Source organism: Bacillus rossius, chromosome 18 (genome assembly GCF_032445375.1).
Source record: "Bacillus rossius redtenbacheri isolate Brsri chromosome 18, Brsri_v3, whole genome shotgun sequence".
NCBI classification, from domain to species: domain Eukaryota; kingdom Metazoa; phylum Arthropoda; class Insecta; order Phasmatodea; family Bacillidae; genus Bacillus; species Bacillus rossius.
The window spans coordinates 29,899,462-29,917,253 of record NC_086345.1 but is presented as its reverse complement, the minus strand read 5'-3'; the positions used below and the strand labels follow the sequence as shown (position 1 = coordinate 29,917,253).

At 42.0% G+C, this 17,792-nt stretch overlaps 1 protein-coding gene across 2 annotated transcripts; it reads left to right on the top strand.

The window, feature by feature from the left end:
* The first annotated feature begins 31 nt into the window (after positions 1–31).
* Positions 32–17,488, top strand: LOC134541158 (glucose dehydrogenase [FAD, quinone]-like). Of its 2 annotated transcripts, none has more exons than XM_063384383.1 (11): positions 32–246; positions 1,902–2,107; positions 4,028–4,184; positions 5,143–5,253; positions 6,682–6,803; positions 7,522–7,692; positions 9,159–9,312; positions 10,167–10,318; positions 11,778–11,955; positions 13,920–14,142; positions 15,175–17,488. In XM_063384383.1, exons 1-11 carry the CDS (start codon positions 78–80, stop codon positions 15,386–15,388), a joined length of 1,857 nt encoding a protein of 618 aa, XP_063240453.1. In that variant the 5' UTR covers positions 32–77; the 3' UTR covers positions 15,389–17,488. The 2 variants fall into 2 exon arrangements, with proteins under 2 accessions (XP_063240453.1, XP_063240454.1); XM_063384384.1 differs by having other exon boundaries at positions 11,705–11,955; positions 15,175–15,356.
* Positions 17,489–17,792: the final 304 nt, after the last annotated feature.

Genomic DNA, 17,792 nt, shown 5'->3' with positions numbered 1-17,792 from the left:
ACGATCTAAGGTCAAGCTAGGATTACCTATTTCAGTGCAACGTATCGAACATCGGTCTTGTTATCTATTTCATTACAATGTTGTTATCAAATGTGATGAAATATAATTCTTTAGTATTTTATATAAGTTTAAGTTGCGTTACACTATTCCAGCTATGGGTATACTTTTCATACGTTCAAGATGTTTTATTTGAAAGACTTATGGAAATTTTTGAGGAACCTACTCATTCTTACGACTATATTGTAGGTTAGTGAGTGACAATTCCATAACCCCCGTTGGTTTTGGTGAATGAGTGGACAGCCTAAACCATACTTCATTTATGCACAACACAGTGTTTTATGAAACAGTACTATTAGTTTTACTTCCGTTCACATTTTAAGTCGTAATATTTGGTACAGTCAAATTTGGTCAGCTATATTATTTCAAACCGATAATCATCAATATATTTAAAAATATACTTAATATTAAGTAGTTTGTAGTCTCCTTGAAAACAAATTTGCTTTAAAAGTTTTCTTTGCTTTAGTATTTATCGTTACACACTGTCACCTTTAAAAATTGCTTTAAAATCATTAAGTCTTTGCAACGTCTTTCACCCTTTGGAAAGGAGTTGTACACTTTATTCTACCTACTTTTTCCAATTCCCAGATCTTTTCATCCTGGATACCCTTATTCAACTAGGTACCTACCTGTCCTCTGACAGTTTTTAAGGAGTGGGAGAAATTGAGGTGCAAAAAAATAGGACCAAAAAATTTGAGGGACAAGATAAATAAGTTTTTTTTAACCATGTCAAGGGAAAATGTTAGTTTATACTAACTTTTGCAGTGTGCTTAAAAATATTAGGCCTTAAAAGTTTAGAAATAGATTTATAAATTGTTTAACAATATTCTTTATGTTATAGGTAGCTTATGTTTTATTATGGTAGTCATAACAGCCATATAAAACTGCATCACCATTTATTAATGTTTAATAAGACAAAATATAAACAGCCTTTGTCTTTGAAAAAAAAAAAAACATAGTAGCATATTTAATTTCATAATGTGCTGTTTTGAAACTGATAATAAATAAGCTTGAATTTGTAAATGTTATAATGTTTGTTGGGAACTGGGGGAGACAGGGGGAGAGCTAAGGCTTATCTGCCCGGAGCGCTAGGTCCCGGAGTCGAGGCCTGAGTGAGTGTCACAGGACTCATTTATCAGAGGTCCCGGGTTTGGCTCCCAGTCTGGCTAACCTCAAGTCGTTTTCCATGGTTTTCCCCAAAACCATTGCAAGAAAATGCTGGAACGGTTCCTTGCAGTGGCACCTAGGCTGTTTCCTTTTCAGTTTTTATTATCATAATTTCTCAATTAATTAATCGACAGTGGTTTCGCAGAAAAACCTATTAAAATAATTTCCTTCCAAATCTCAATTTTTCCTTACTAATGGTACTCACGGCAGGTGGGGCCATGCACCCTGCTGGGGGAAGGAGTGGGAGTAAGGGGGAGTCTCTCTGATGTCCCAGCTGAGCCAACCCGTAGGGACTGGAGTTGCTTATCCGACCTGTGGCAAAAGTTTAAACAGTAGTTCTGTATTTCGCGAATACATTTCGTGTCCAGGTACATCGCAAAACACCGTAGGTTTTTTCTTGTAGTTATTGGCTGTGGTCGGCGAGAGGTGTTTTCCCGCACTTGTCGGGGCCAATGGAAATGTGGATACCGTACTGCTGCATGCACACGATTCACCATTACTCTAAGAAAAAGCTATAGTGTTTTGTGACATAACTTGACATGAAATGTATTCGCGAAATACAGGTGTCCCTACTCATAAGTAACGGAACACCCCGGAGGGCTGATGCTAGGAGGTGCTGTCAGTCCCATCCCCTGGTTGGCCGGTCTCTCGGCAGAGTGCCGCACGCTGTGTTGCAGTGGGCGGGGGATCGGCGGGCTGCGTGCTGGCCGGCCGCCTGGCCGCCTCCCCCGGGACCTCGGTGCTGCTCCTGGAGGCGGGCCCCGCCTGGTCGTCCTGGCTGGCCGCAGTGCCCGCGCTCACCCCGCTGCTGCAGGGCTCGGCCGTCGACTGGCGCTACCGCACGGTGCCCCAGCGGGACGCCTGCCTCGCGCTGCACAACAACGTGAGCGCTGCCCGGGGGCTCCTGTACTGTGGCATCTCATAAGGATTCAACACTTCAAACAAATCATTTTTTTTTCCTCGTACGGATTAAAAAACACATGGCCTCTAACGACACCTTTTAACATCGGGAGAATCACCAAACATTCATTTGGCTGCCTCAGCTGTGGTCCTAGTCGAAAACTTTCCGCAGATATTTGTTGCACAAACAAAATCCGAAACATCCCAGAAACACGGCCAGCAGACTTCCATACCTCCCGGAAACATTCCACCTAAGCCATATCATGGTGTACCTGCTTAAGATACACTATCACCTGATCATCTGTCCCTTTAGGCGACAAATTGCCATGTATGCGCGATGCCTGAATGGTTCATATAAACCTAGTAACTTAGAACTACACCTGATATTCTTTACTGGGAGTTGGTACGTTTTCACAGAGTGTTAAGGGCATTCCATCAATACTCCAGGTCATTTCGTTTTGCATTTGCTGCGCCCTAACATTTTGGAGAGGGGCCTTATCAGCGAGTCTGACGGTGTGTCATATCCACAAAATAAGTTATAAAGTAATTTTTTTAATAGGCTTAAAATAAGTAAGCTTAAAATAGTTGTTGTTCATTCTTTCACTTTTGAACTAATCACTTAAATTTAAACAATTTTTTTACTTTTTAGTTTATACAACATAGAAAGCATGTTTTTTTTTTTTTTTTAAATATAATTTTACTATTGGTCATTCTAGTTCTGGTTCAGTTTTACATCAAGAAACTCGATTCTCTGTTCCAGTTTTGGTTATTAATAAGCAAAAAAAAAGTCCTCAGTGCTACACTAAATAAATTGATGATGTTTGCTGGGTCATAATTGGGTAATTACAAACAATCATAATCACAGAAATAGGAGTACACTCTTTTGCACTAGCCTAAAACTTCGTGCCATTAAAGATTTTTTTCAAGCTAACCTCAAACCTTCAAATAGGTGGGTCCAATCAATGCTGGCATCAAAACACTGATTGTGAAGATGCTATCTCATTTTCTGGTTCAACATTTTCGGCACTAATTTTTTTTTTATTCTTGCAATTCAAATGTGATTTGTTCTTTATATGTAGTTTATAGTTTTTGTGTACTTGGTTTTATAATGCAGTAATAATTGGGGAGCCGCTCAGATCTAATATCTTGCAGTTCAAGTCAACTGCACGAAGCAGGCCTGCAGGATGGCTTCGACCTGTTGTCTACTGCGTAGGTGTGCATGCTCAGTGGACTTTACCTCTACGCGCTTCATTAAGTGTAACTTGGGGAGAACAGTCTCAGTGTGTGTTGCCAACTGGAATGTTACCTACCGTTTAAGGTTAGGACAAGGTTAAGGGCCATATCACAATATGTACGTCTCTCACGACGAAGGATACCTTCATCACCACCCACATCCAAATAAGTCCACAAGTCTCTCATTGCATGATGTTCATTTATGCCATTACGATAATGAACATTACAAAAAAATTAATATGTCATGCATCCAAACAAAAGGAAAACCATTACCATAAAAAAAAAGTTAAAACAGTAGCTCTATCTACACAACGCATATAAGAACAAAAAAATTGTTAAACGAACATGATAAGGAATTTTATGGTATCCAATGACTAGGGACACCTGTATTTCGCGATTTCATTTCATGTCAAGGTATTTCACAAAACACTGTAGCTTTTTCTAAGAGTCATGGCAAATTGTGAGGGTGCAGCAGTACGGTGACCACATTCTCATTGGCCCCGTCAAGAGCGGGACGACACCTCTCACCGACCTCAGCCAATAACCACAGGAGAAAAGCTACAGTATTTTGTGAAACACCTTGACACAAAATGTATTCGCGAAATACAGGTGTCCCTACCAATGACATTTACAAATTCAGCCGGCACGGCCGCGCGACGTGTGCACGCAGGAGAGCGCCTGGCCGCGCGGACGCCTGCTCGGGGGCTCTGCCCGCCTCAACAACCTGGTGTACCTGCGGGGCCACGCCCGGGACTACCAGTCCTGGGGACACCCCGACTGGAGCCTGCCCCGCCTGTTGCCGCTCTTCCGACGTCTGGAGCGAGACGGTCAGTGGGACCCGCCAGGGTGACTGCATCTCGGAGGTTTATACATTTGGCACAGTGTCCATCATGTTAATTTTTGTCTAATAACGAATTTCAAGAATAATGTGTTTTAAGTTACATAAAGAAGTTCCTAATACTAGTTTTAAAAAAAACTAAATAAATAAAGTTGAAACAAACTGAAAACTTGTTCTCCTGAAAAGTTACGAATGCTGTGACATGACGTCGTATAGGCACCTCCGGGGCACAGACATGGGGTCCGCAGGGCTGCGAGACAGAGAGGCACACGGGGCTAAGTCCCTCGGGCTCCATTTGAGTTTCGAGATTTTTTTTTTTTTTTTTTTTTTTTTTCAATGCTTGGGTTTGCAGTGACAGGAAGAAAATTACAAGTCTATTGTTAACAGGAAACATTTCAAGTAGTGTGATATGCACAGATCACGTTTAGAGTTACGGCCACCAAACCGTTTTGATTATTTAGAAATTTTTTTTAAAAATTTTTTTTTGGGGTTTGTAAAGTTGTGCATTCAACAAGCAACTGTCCCACCTCGCTCCAATACATTCCACCCCAAACCCTATATTCTACAAAATAATGAACGCTCGCTCTGACACAGTAATGAGATATTCCGTACAACAAAATAATTTTAAAATCACGCAGGTGTGGAAACCACATACTTTTAAAAAGGTAAAAAAATTTTTTTATGGTTTATATTTTTATGTTAAATTACTTGTAAAAGGCTTTCCTTATTAACACATGAGGTACCTACAGGAGCGGGATTTATGAGATTAATCACACGAAACGCTGATGCAATATTTCAGATGTGTTTCACCGTTCCTGTGATAGATAAATAAATAAATATTAAATAATAATTAAATCATTAAGTAAATAAACACTGTGTAGTTACAGCAGCATTGCGGACTGAATGAGTGGGAGCAATGGAGTGGCAGGGTGTGGTCGGTGCTGCAGCCGTGCCGGTGGGGGAGCTGCCCTGGGAGACGCCCCTGGCCGCGGCGGTGCTCGCCGGGGGACGCGAGCTGGGCCACGCTGTCGTCGACCTCAACTCCGGCCGGCACACAGGTGGGCGGGCCTCTCTCCTCCTGCCATTGGCTAGCGCACGGCACAACTCCACACCTAACGTTCCGCTGCCTTTCGCCAAGAGCGCTGTCCAAGCTGTTATGATTCAACTATAAGATGATCTCAATTCTTGACTATTCCAAGACAGGGTGATAGGGGGCTCAAGACTAAGAATGAAAGACAATTCAATATAGAGACTTTATTTACTGTCACGTACTATTACAGTGTTAGCGATCACCTAATTCCGACAATGATCGGGGAGCCTCGCTACCACACCTCGGCAGGTTCCTTACCCACGCTGTGATGGGTCGGGCTCGCGGCAGGTTCTCGGCCGAGGACCACGGTGCACCGTGGTTCCGATGTCGCGACTCCAGCCGTCCAGTCGCCGGTGACCAGAAGAAGCCCCTTCTCGACGGTGGCTGTCTGTTTTTATCCTTCCGCCCGCGTCCGTGTCGATGTTCCGTGTTGTCCCCTTTCCTCTCGCAGCGGCGGCCGGCCTTCGGCGACCCGCGTCGCTGTTTTGCTGGCGGTGTTGAAATTGCTGACACCTCGTGTTTGACTCAGGGCGAGCCTCGAAGCCGCTTGCCAGAGTGCTCGGAGCGAGTCATAACAAAGCGTGTCATGGTGAACCAGAAGGCACGTCGTTTGGATCGTAAACTCACGTTGCGTTTGCGTCTCAGAGCTGTAAGTGCTTGATATTTCATTTATACTGCATTTAAATACTAATTACCATTTAATAATTTACACCAAAAAAATAGTGTGTTTTGTAATACTGTTGTCATACAAATGCAGGTGTCGGCGTGTGCAACAGTTCTGTTGGTAGACGGTAGCCAGTGATGGCCTAGAGAAGGGAGACAAGACGCTGTATCCTCGAAGCCGGTGCGTCCGGCGATCGCACGTCCTTGTACCGTGTGTGTGCGTGCGTGAGTGCAAGCCTGCCTCTGGTGGAGAGAGGACTTCACAAGATAGCCTGCACAAAATAGATAACAGCACCACTAAACTGTTCTCCAATGAAGTGGAAGCAGTACGTTGAAACGTACTGCAGCATTTGACAGTAATGAAGGAATCCCAGCCGTAGTGAATAATTATTTCTGTTCTTTGTGATTAAGAGTGTTCAGTTTTTTTTTTGTATCTGCACTCAACGCCGTCGAGAGGAACTAGGGGTCCAGGGCTTCCTCCCCATTACTGGATGTTCAATTTTTTCTAACCACACTATTTAAAAAAAATAACACCAACTTGTAAGGGTTTCAATGTTTTTTTTTTATTAGAAATATAATTGTAATTCTTGTCCTATTATCAGGATGAACGGAACTGAGCCGGGCCCCAGGGAATGTTCCTTCCTGCCCGCAGCCCTGTAAGAGCTCTCCGTTGTGTTTGATGCAGTAGATATTGTGTGTGGTGGATCGGACAGCAGGCCGTGCTCGTGTGCAGGGTTCATGCGAGCGCCGGTGAACATGGCGCGGGGTCGTCGGTTCAGCGTCGAGCAGGCCCTCCTGAAGGACGGCCGCCGGAGACAGAACCTGAAGATCCTCACCCATGCCCTCGTGGACAAGGTCGGTACCGGAGGCCGTGTCCCGTGTTGGAACACGAACAAGCGTTCTGCGCAGTTTCCAAGCCTGATGCGTGACCGGGTTTCTCACGTACCCTGCAAGTGTGTTACAAACACGAGGATGTGGCTGGACGTGCCTCCGCTGTGTCGTGCTTGCACGGTCCTTGCAGGGCGTCGGGTGTCTTGCGGCGCACGAGGCCACCGGATCGAGCAGCTCAGCTGGGCAAAGTCTCGCGCTACACCACTTGGTGTCAACTGAACAGCTACCTGTGTTTAACCGTGACCTACCCTGCGATGGTTTTATTTTTTTAGAAAGGCTTTATATTCCTGCATCCCGAAATTCATGCGCAAAGTTTGGTGTTTTTGGTCATAAAAAAAATACGTTGTGCAATATTTTAACAGTTTTTTATACTGACACTTTTTTTTTTGGGAAGGGGGGAAAAAACAAATTTTCACCTTATGGACGGTAAATGATCAAGTCATTTAATAAAAAAAAAAAAATTGTCATTTCTTTCAGAAAAGTACAAAATAGGTAAATTGGTCAGGGAGATTTGTAATTTTGGTCATGGAAAGTCATGGAAATGGCAAGGGAAATATTTCTACAGATTTGTGTGAAACTCTGTGACGGGTTGTTGTCTCTGGTTGACAGCGTGGTGATTAAAGACAGTTAGGTGAAGAGGGGAAGGCAGTGGGGCGGCCAGCGTGATGGGCGGTCGCAACAGGTGCTGTTCCACGGGGGCTTCGAGGCGCGCGGCGTGAGCTACCTGAGGTTCGGGAGGCCGCACCGTGCGCGGGCGAGGCGAGGCGTGGTACTGTGCGCGGGCACCGTGGGCTCTGCGGCCGTGCTGCTTCGCTCCGGGGTCGGCCCGCGCCGGCACCTCCGGTCCCTCCAGGTACCGTCGTCATCGTCCTGTCGCTGCTCCACTACTACAATCTGTTCCCCTGAACCACAATTTAATATTTATACGTACAGTTAGTTTACGTAGAGTCAAAACAATTCCAAAAAAACAAGGATTTTATATAAAATTATTTAGAACTGTAAAAGAGCTTATTTGTATACTCAGACTAAATATAAACGTTTGTTCATTAGTAGGGACAAGATCATGGTTTTATTTCTAAGAAAATTTCATTTTTAAAACAGGAGATATGTGTGCTAATGTTTTTATTTTTTTCTATATTGTTTTCAATTATTTAAAAATGTGTATTATAAAAAAATTTGAAACTAAAATATTTTTAAAATCTTATTTTACTAAAATAAGTCTTAGAAACTAGCAAATATTTTTGTGTTTGAAACATGTTACAATGTTAATGTAAAAAAGATGCAAGATTAAACGCTACAGGTAATAACTTTTCCCTATCCATTTAAGTAATTAATTCTGGTACAAAATTTATCCTGAATAAATTACATTCATGTATTTACCATGATAAAAAAATGATTTTTTTGTAATTTGAGTAAAGTTTTGTCAAATTCCTGATTGATTTAATGTTTTTAGATTAATTTTGGTGCTAAACGCTGTATTAACTGGCATATTGGTGTGATACGTTATATTGATATAGTACTTGCGGCATAGGCGTACCCACAATTTATTTGGGAGGTGGCAGTCCAAATTTTTAATAGAAACTCCATAGACTGTATAAATTAATTTTACCTATAAAATATATTAAAAAAAACATAGACTTTTCATTGGTAACTTTTCTTTTTCCCCATATTTTATTCTACAACATGACCAGGCAGGAAACTCAAGTTTCAGTTTTCCAATGTTTTTAACCATTATTTAAAATTAAGCATTTCGCAAATATCAAAAAATGTTGTTCTTCATGTTGTACATACAATATTTAAACAAATGCACCTGACTTCATATAACGATCAAAAAAGAATTTTTTTTTCTCATGTTTTAAAATTTTTATGGTGTTTTGTACGAAATTAAGTCGCAGTGTTGCAATCACTACCGCTCCCCAGTGCCCAATTCTGTTAGGCAAAACTAAAACATCATCAAAGTTGAGTCGTACTGATTAGTCCCCGGACCAGTCACCACGATTCGATAATTGACACTGACCAGTCAACGAACAAAACCAATGTGATTCGACTTTGTTTACGTTTGCTTGCCAGTTGAACTGCTCGGTGACGATATCTCGCTCGTCGCTCGGGAAGGAAACTTACAGATTGTGAGCTTCATAATGACAAGAGCGTTCACAATAATTTTCTTGACTTTATTTCAGGAGGGGGTTTGAACCCCAGAAACAACCCCCTGGGTACGTTTATGCTTTGCGGTGTTATTTTGGTTTAATCTCGGTTCGCCATGTACTCTTGCCCCTATTGTATTGTGTGGATGTGAGTGTGTGAGGACGCTGTGTTGAGGTCCCGGTGCTACACGAGCTGCCAGTGGGGCAGAGCCTGCAGGACCACGTGACCACCGGCCTGGACCTGGTGCTGCTCAACTCGTCTCTGCCCCTCGGAGCAGCGGCGCTGGCCTCGCTGCCCGCCGCCTGGCAGTACCTCCGGCACGGCTCAGGTCAGGCAGTCCGTCACAGTCCATCACGGTCCATCACGGTCCGTCACAGTCCATCACAGTTCATCACAGTCCATCACAGTTCATTACAGTTCATTACAATCCATCACAGTCCATCACACTTCATTACAATCCATCACAGTTCATCACACTTCATTACAATCCATCACAGTTCATTACAATCCATCACAATCCATCACAGTTCATTACAGTTCATCACAGTTCATTACAGTCCATCACAATCCATCACAGTTCATTACAGTCCATCACAGTTCATTACAGTCCATCACAGTTCATTACAGTCCATCACAGTTCATTACAGTCCATCACAATCCTTCACAGTTCATCACAGTCCATCACGGTTCATCACAATTTTCACAAGTCATCACAATTCTTTATTCCAGTTGCGATCCACATTCTGGAAAGTCGGGGGAGAAGTCGGGGAAGTTAGGTTTGGTCAGGGGAAGTCAGGAAATTTACTTGAAATCATGGATAAGTGATGGAAATTCCCCAGTGATAGTAATTTCAGGGTAATAGTATGTCATGCTGTAGCCTGTGTCTGTATGATATGAAAAAAAAAAAAAAATGTAGATAGAGCTAAGCTAGCTGTGGGAATGCTGGAGAATGGAATTTCTCGATTTTTATTTATATATATATTTTAGTCATGAGAAGTCAGAGAAACTTTATTAAAGATTTGTGTTGACATCCTGATTTATATTTTTCATAATACTACAGGTGTCACTCGTGTCGTATAGTTCCGACTGCGCTGCTCCACAGCGAGACCAGGTCTAGCCTCGTGTCAGCGACTGCGCGAAGCTCGGAGGAGCGTGCCACTGAGTGTGTGTGCGTGTCGCCAGGCCCGTGGACGTCCCCGGGCTGCGAGGCGGTGGCCGTTTTGCGCAGCGGCGCGGGGGGAGACGCCCCGGACCTGCAGCTGATGGTGGTGCCGGCGGGGGCGTCCAGCGACGGCGGGGCCCACCTGCGACACAACTTCCACCTCTCCGACTCGGTAACCACCCGGCTCTCTCCCGTCTCTCTCGCGGACGACACCTGTCGGTGCTCCCTCGCCTCGCCCCGCAGCGTGTCTGACAGTGCACCACCCCAACAAGAAAGTGCAACGTAACTAACACAACCAGTTACGTGACGATAGCCGCAACGCGTGACTGTCGATTAGGGTTAATTATATCTTGATGACATTAGAATTAAATCTTTAACTGCTATGATCGAGTTAACTCGATGTGCTCTAACATGCACACCAATGCGACGATCGAGATAACTCGGACGCGATCATTGTGATGCTGCATCAGTTGTAGATTAACATGTAACATGATTTTTTCTTTTATCTTAGGAGCGGTTAACGTAAAGCTAAAAGCTAAACATATACTTCTCGATTCCACAATTATTTGGTTAGCACTTTCTCAAAATATAATTTAAAATACACATTTTTGCCAACCGTATGTACGCAGCTAGTAAAACAAATAAAAATTTGTAAAAACAAATAATAAATTTTAGGATAGTGTAAATAAAGTGCAATCTTGTTTTAAGAAAAGAATATTAAAAAAACAGAACAGAAATATAGCAAAAAACTAGTGTAAATTAAATTTTTTAAAATTTTTATTTTCACATTTTTGCTTTAAATACTCCAGCACTGAGGGGTTTGCGAAAACATAGCAGTTAAAGGGTTAATGCAATAATATTTTTGCTGAATTTCAGATATGTATCAAAGAAAATTATATCCTATAAATGTATATGTTTTTTATTTTTAAATAACTTCCAATTATTTTCCATTAAAATCAGTAATATTATATTTTCACCATACTGAAATGTATCTTAATAATCTCATAAATTCATAATGTTATGAGTTTTATAATATATTGATCTCATTTTTCATAAGACAAGTAAGATGCTAAAATAACAATGGACTTATGATAAGACAGCCCTATTTATTAATTTTTTTGTTTGTTAGTAAATTAATAAGAATAATTTAATGTGGGACTAAGTTTTCAAACGTGGCCTAGATTGACTACCGCTCCCATCACACAATTTTACACGAGAAGGTGACATCCAGTGGCTTGGCGTAATTCGAGGTCCCATGAGTTGCATCTATCTCACTCTGCGCCTGAGCCGAACGCGTTCATGCACTGCAGATTCTTCACCGTCTTTGATCTTCTGAAGTAGTCGCGATGGTGTAAGTTTTTACCTACCTATCTTTTTTCCATCGGTTCTTCGGCTGGCCCCCTATCGGCCTGAATCTAACCGACCGGTTGCGTAGATGTTTAATATTTGTCTCTTTGGGGGGCACGTTCTGCGTACTACGTAATTCTTTGTTCTGTTTTTTTTTATATCCTGAAATTTTTAGACTTAGAGCCTCCAGTGATGACACATGACAGTGCAGGGTCACGTCTTGCGCGGTAGCTGGTCCGTGTTCGTGTGGCCGCTGGAGGAGAGAGACGCGCCGGGCTGCGCAGGTGTGGCGCGGCTACTTCGAGGCGCTGGGCGCGCGGCAGGTGGCGAGCGTGCTCCCCGTGGTCCTGCACCCGCGCAGCCGCGGCACGGTGCGTCTGAGGGACCGGGACCCGCGCAGCGTGCCGCTCATCGACCCGCGCTACCTCTCGCACCCGCGCGACGTCGAGGTCCTGCTGCGCGGTGAGTCACACGCCTCCAAGTGCTTCCCGCACCACGGTGCTCCCCGGTGCTTCCCGATACACGCGACCACCGAGCGTTGTACCTTCCTCACGGGAACAGAAGAACCTCATGACTAGGGACACCTGTATTTCAGCAAATACATTTCGTGTCCAGGCAAATCGCAAAACACCGTAGCTTTTTTTCCTTGTAGTTATCGGCTGTGGTCGGCGAGAGGTGTTTTCCCGCACTTGACGGGGCCAGTGGGAATGCGGATACCGTACTGCTGCACGCACACGATTCGCCATCACTCTAAGAAAAAGCTGCAGTGTTTTGTGATATACCTTGACACGAAATGTATTCGCGAAAATACAGGTGTCCCTACTAATGACGGGCCTGAAATATTGTGTGCATTTTGCTCGTATCACAAATATGTATATTTATCCTGGAATATATTTCAGGTTTTTAAATATTAATTTTTTTTTGTAAACATGTTTGGTTCTCAATTACTGGATGGATGTGTTAGCTCTTCATAGTATAGGAGTGAGTGTCGATTATTTTTTAGAGTCCAATGTGTGGTATAAACTTTGCTGCTTTTATTTATTACATGTTTTATTGTATGCATAAATATGATTACTGATGATGGGTGTATCTGGCAGTTGGCAGCAGCGACACATCCATGACACCAGTGTGGCTTAGATCACAGTCACAAGAAATATTTTATAGAAGAAAAGTGTTACAGCTTGTACATGATATAACGAGAGCGATAGTAGTGAAGCGAGTGACAAACTATCACGCTTGTTGAAGTGGTAACACTTTCGTTCAGACGTTGAAAGGCTCTTGCGATCTCCTCCGGTCACCGAAACAAGCGCGGACACAGTGTGACGCCCGACCAACGTACTGCAGAAAGTTGGGAGGTTTCGCTTTGTCTTTCCAAGTCTGGAAAACAGAGAAGTGTCGGGTGATTTCAAGATGACAAGTTTATAGCAGTGTGGGTATTGGCAACCGTGGTCGCGTGTGTCGTGCTTGTTTTGTCACGGGCCGTATATTCCTCCTAACAGTCCGGCCTGACTCTAGTTCTCAAACACCCAGTGGTCTGCACCCCGATACCATCTTGAAGTTCCCGGTCGCCTTCAGCAGGATCGAATCACTCCATGTTGGATTTTTTTATGTTTGAAATGTGATTTTACCAGTTAGTTAATTTTAAATCTATCTTTAGAGCAAACATAATATTGTGACTGTTATTAAAATTTACCCAAATATGCTGGAGTCAATCTTCTCACAATTTTAACCATAATCAAAAAAAAAATTTACTTTTTCCTTCCATCTCAAACAAAACTATAATAGCTATCACTCATTTTGTATCAGCATCAGACAAACCGATACGGCATGTTTCAGTTTTCATTTGTAATACTACGTAATACATAATTCATGTGGTTTTCAAAGTGTGTGTGCTGATGAGCCCTCCTGTATTCCAGAGAAGTGTGTGTCCAGACATGAGAATAAATATATTTACTCTAGCACACAATTTTATTACATCATTAGTATGAGTTACGTTAACTTCTCTGCAGGCTTATGTTTCTCGTAAACACATTAACGAAATGAATTCAAGGTATGATTCATTTTATTATTTTCGTCTTATCATTAATTTGTTGTAATATTTATCTTAGATATTTCGCCGCCTGAGCACTGGAGTGTTCTATGTCCACTTTTTTGGTTTTTTTTTATGCTATGGACACGAAATTAATAGTAGTATTCATTTGTACTACATCCACACAAGTCTACGCACATAAAAATGTTTGTTCTTGATTTAAGACCGATATTATTTCGTTCTATGTCATGATATCCGTAGTTGTTTTGAACTATCAAATGCTTATATCTCAGTTCCGACTTCAATGGACACAGAACACTCCAATTCTCGGGCGACGATTTCCTCGGATGTTTGTGCGTGAAGCGCCCAGACAGAGGGAGGGCGTGTGTTGTCCCAGGGGTGCGCCTGGTGCAGCGGCTGGCGGGCACGGCCGCCCTGCGCGCCCTGGGCGCCGCGCTGGTGCCCGCGCCCCTGCCCGGCTGCACGGCCGCGCCGCCCGACTCGGACGACTACTGGCGCTGCTACGCACGGCACGTCACGCTCTCCGCCTACCACCCGGCCGGCACCTGCCGCATGGGGCCCGCCTCGGACCCCAGCGCCGTCGTGGGCTTCCACCTCGGGTCCGTCTCTCTCTCGCCCTCTCGCCCTCTCGCCCTCTCGCCCTCTCGCCCTCTCGCCCTCTCGCCCTCTCGCCCTCTCGCCCTCTCGCCCTCTCGCCCTCTCGCCCTCTCGCCCTCTCGCCCTCTCGCCCTCTCGCCCTCTCGCCCTCTCGCCCTCTCGCCCTCTCGCCCTCTCGCCCTCTCGCCCTCTCGCCCTCCGACATCCTCACACGTCCCACCGACGAAAGGAATCAATTTGAAAGCAAAAAGAAGGCAAAAATTTTATTCCCTTCTCCCCTTCATCATCCTCTTGAAATGAAATTCTGCACACGCTCCTGGTTTGTTTCTGTTTCTGTAGAAGTATTAGCTGTTTTGTTTTGGCCCTGGAAAGAATCGTAAGAGATAAGGGAGAAGTTACGGAGCTATAAACATTTTAACTTAATGTATGCGTCAGGTGTGTTTGTGTGTGTGTGTATATGCGTCGACTGACCCTTCTTAGAGCGAGGCGGATTCCGTCCGATTAACATTCCCAATGCTTACCGTCAACATGTGGGCACATTCCAGTTTTGTCAAACACTAGGTGACATCTCCACATCCGTGTCGGATGTCTTGTAACCCTTTTGAAACACTCCTGTTTGTTTGTTTTGGGAGTGTGTGTATAAAAAACTTAACTGTTGTTCTTTAAAATGTAATTATATTGATAATAAACATAGACTCTTAATTGATCATTAACCATTCACCTGAAAATTAACAAAGCACAAAAAAAAAAGGTCACTAATATATATTTTTTTAAATATAATCTCAATGCATTTGCTAAATATAAAAGAAAAATTTCAGAAACCTTATATTGTATTTAGAAACACCCTCACTTTGAGGTATTTACATATTTTGATTTTTACCAATATTATCTTTTAAAAAAAAAATTTGGGTGTTCATGTACAGTGTAACTGCATTTCACTTATGTTCAGTCAATATGCAATTATAACTAGCGGAAAAAAAATTGAGTGTGGTTGTAGATAGGTGTGCTGGAACGCGGTGTGTGTGTGCCCACAGGGTGCACGGAACCCACAAGCTGTACGTGGCAGACGCGTCCGTGATGCCCAGCCTGCCCAGCGCTAACATCCACGCGGCCGTGCTCGTGATAGCGGAGAGGGCGGCGCAGCTGGTGCTGGAGCACGCTGCCGGCCGGCGCTCCGTCTGCTGCCTGGCGCACCTGCTGGTGCCGGCCACCGCCTGCCCCGAGCCGGTGCGAGCGCGGCCGTGCTGACCGCCGGGCCGTGCCCACTGCCAGGCCGTGCTGACCGCCGGGCCGTGCCGACCCACTGCGGGCACGTCCGTCCACTGTCATCGTGCGAGTTGCCAAGTGGGTTAATTGATGTGCATAAGGGCGTGCCTCCCATTTCAGGTCATGATTTCATATTTACAGTAATTACAGATAAACTTGTAGACTTTGTCAATTGTTTAACTTTCACGAAAAATGAAAAATACCTATATACAGTGCATACTTTTTTACATAATTTAGCTGCCAAAGTTACATGTTTTTAACGTTTTTTTTGGGTCGTACAAATGAGGAGAATTTAATTCATTGCAGAACTGAAACTTTTTTTAGGTTTAACTGCGATGCCACTGGCTACTCCATGATATGGTTTGCGTTTCTATCACAAAAAAAAACTCACTTTGTGTTTCTTGGCTGTCAAAATCGTAACAAATTGGAGAATTTTGAAATGCCAGGTAAAATTATTTAATTTTTTCTGAAAGAAATTCAAACCATTTCTTGAAGTAGTCAGTGGCATTGCAGTTAAACCTAAAAAGTTTCAGTTCTGCAATAAATTAAGTTCTCCTTATTTGTACAACCCAAAAACATTAAAAATGTATTTTTGCCAGCTAATTATGCAAAAAGTATGCGCTGTATATATTTTTAATTTCGTGGAAGTTAAACAATTGAAAAAGTCTACAAGTTGATCAGTAATTAATCTTTATGTATATATATTTCTTTTGTGCGTGTGTATGTCACTGAACTCCTCCTAGACGGCTGGACCGATTTTGATGAAATTTTTTGTGTGAGTTCACGGGGATTCGAGGATGGTTTAGATTCACAATTTGGTCCACTGGAAATATTTATTTAATTAATTTTTTATTTATAAATTGTTGTTGATCTTTGAATGGTTTAAGTTTACAGTATATATATGTGTGTGTTGTGTATTTATTTATGTGTTGTTGTTAATCTTTGGATGGATTTTATGAATTATGAATTATTATTTATTGAAATAACATTTTAAAGTGTAATTAAAAATATAGGTGCAAATTTGTGAGGTGCAGTATTGAAGTGAGTATTTTACATGATTTTTCGTGATTTTAATTATGTATACACGTGAATTCAATACCAATCAACTTAACCTCCAAATTTAAATTGTCAGTTCTCATTTTATTCTACATATTAAAATGTAATAAAAAATATACATTGTGCAAAATATGTAAGGTGCAGTATCAAAGTGAGTATTTAACATGATTTTTCATAACTTTTAATTATGTATAGACGTGCATTCAATAACAATCAACTTAACCTACAATTTTAAATTGTTAGTTCTCATTTTATTCTATGCAACTTATGACGTAATGATGTCTCTTTGAAAATAAAAATATAAGTTTGTAAAATAAATTATAACATTTATATAATTTAAATTACTTATAGTAATTATAGTTTAAAGTAAATTTAAATTTGAAGTTTTGTATTTTTTAATTTATAGTTTTTTTTTTTTAAATTATGATTTTTGGATTTACAACGTTTGAACAGGACACCGTCTTTCGGGTCCACTTTAAAGTGTGTGTTCAGGTGGATTTAAAAATTGTTTAGATTTACAATTCAAGCCGATAAATAATATTTGTAATTAATTAATGTTGTTGTTGAACGTTCAATGTTTTACATAGGATCCGGTCGGAAGCGCTGTGGTTGCGTTATCGAATATTCAAAAATATTTTATTTTTATTTCAGTTCCACCCGGCAGAGGGTGCTGCGATTATATTCAGGGAAATTTCCTGTAAATTTTCAAATTTAAAACGTTTGAACAAAACAACGTCTGTTGGGTCCGCTAGTATAAATATAAAATCATGACCTGAAATGGGAGGCACCCCCATAACTTAGTGGTTTTTACGTAACTGAGTTTATTTACTATAAGTGACAGACAATATTGTTAGTACAATTTTCCTGAATGTGATAAAAAAATTTCTTAAGTCTATTGTATGTACTTATTGTGATAATTTTATAAATATTATTTATTTACAGCATGAATTGTATGGAAGATAAAATGAAATTGCATAACTGCTAAATGTGTTTGAAAATATTTTCTTGTCAATTATGTAAAATAAAAGGTTTTTGATGTAATAGCAAATATGTGCTTTGTTCTGTGTGGTTAGACTTTAACGCAGCGCAAAGTCTGAAGCTGAAAATACATCACCTATCACAAATGTCCAATCAATGTTAGAAACACTTGTAAAATCAAGTTCTAGATTTGTTTGTAGCTAAATATCGCAAAATAGGCTGCAGTTAAAGAATTCCTGAGTAACAATAGTATAGTCTTTCACGCTAGATTTGCAGTACGGCGTGAATCACACTGCTGCCAGTTGGATACTGTGTGGTTTGTTAACATCAGAAATATTATTTTGTTAAACAT

What these genes read in the sequence shown, in the direction of transcription:
- LOC134541158 (XM_063384383.1), top strand. Translation starts at nt 78, where the DNA reads ATGTTGTTATCAAATGTGATGAAATATAATTCTTTAGTATTTTATATA. An exon ending in TTCTTACGACTATATTGTAG is followed by an intron (nt 247 to 1,901) that starts GTTAGTGAGTGA and finishes GCTGTGTTGCAG; the next exon opens with TGGGCGGGGGATCGGCGGGC. An exon ending in CAACTCCGGCCGGCACACAG is followed by an intron (nt 5,254 to 6,681) that starts GTGGGCGGGCCT and finishes GCTCGTGTGCAG; the next exon opens with GGTTCATGCGAGCGCCGGTG.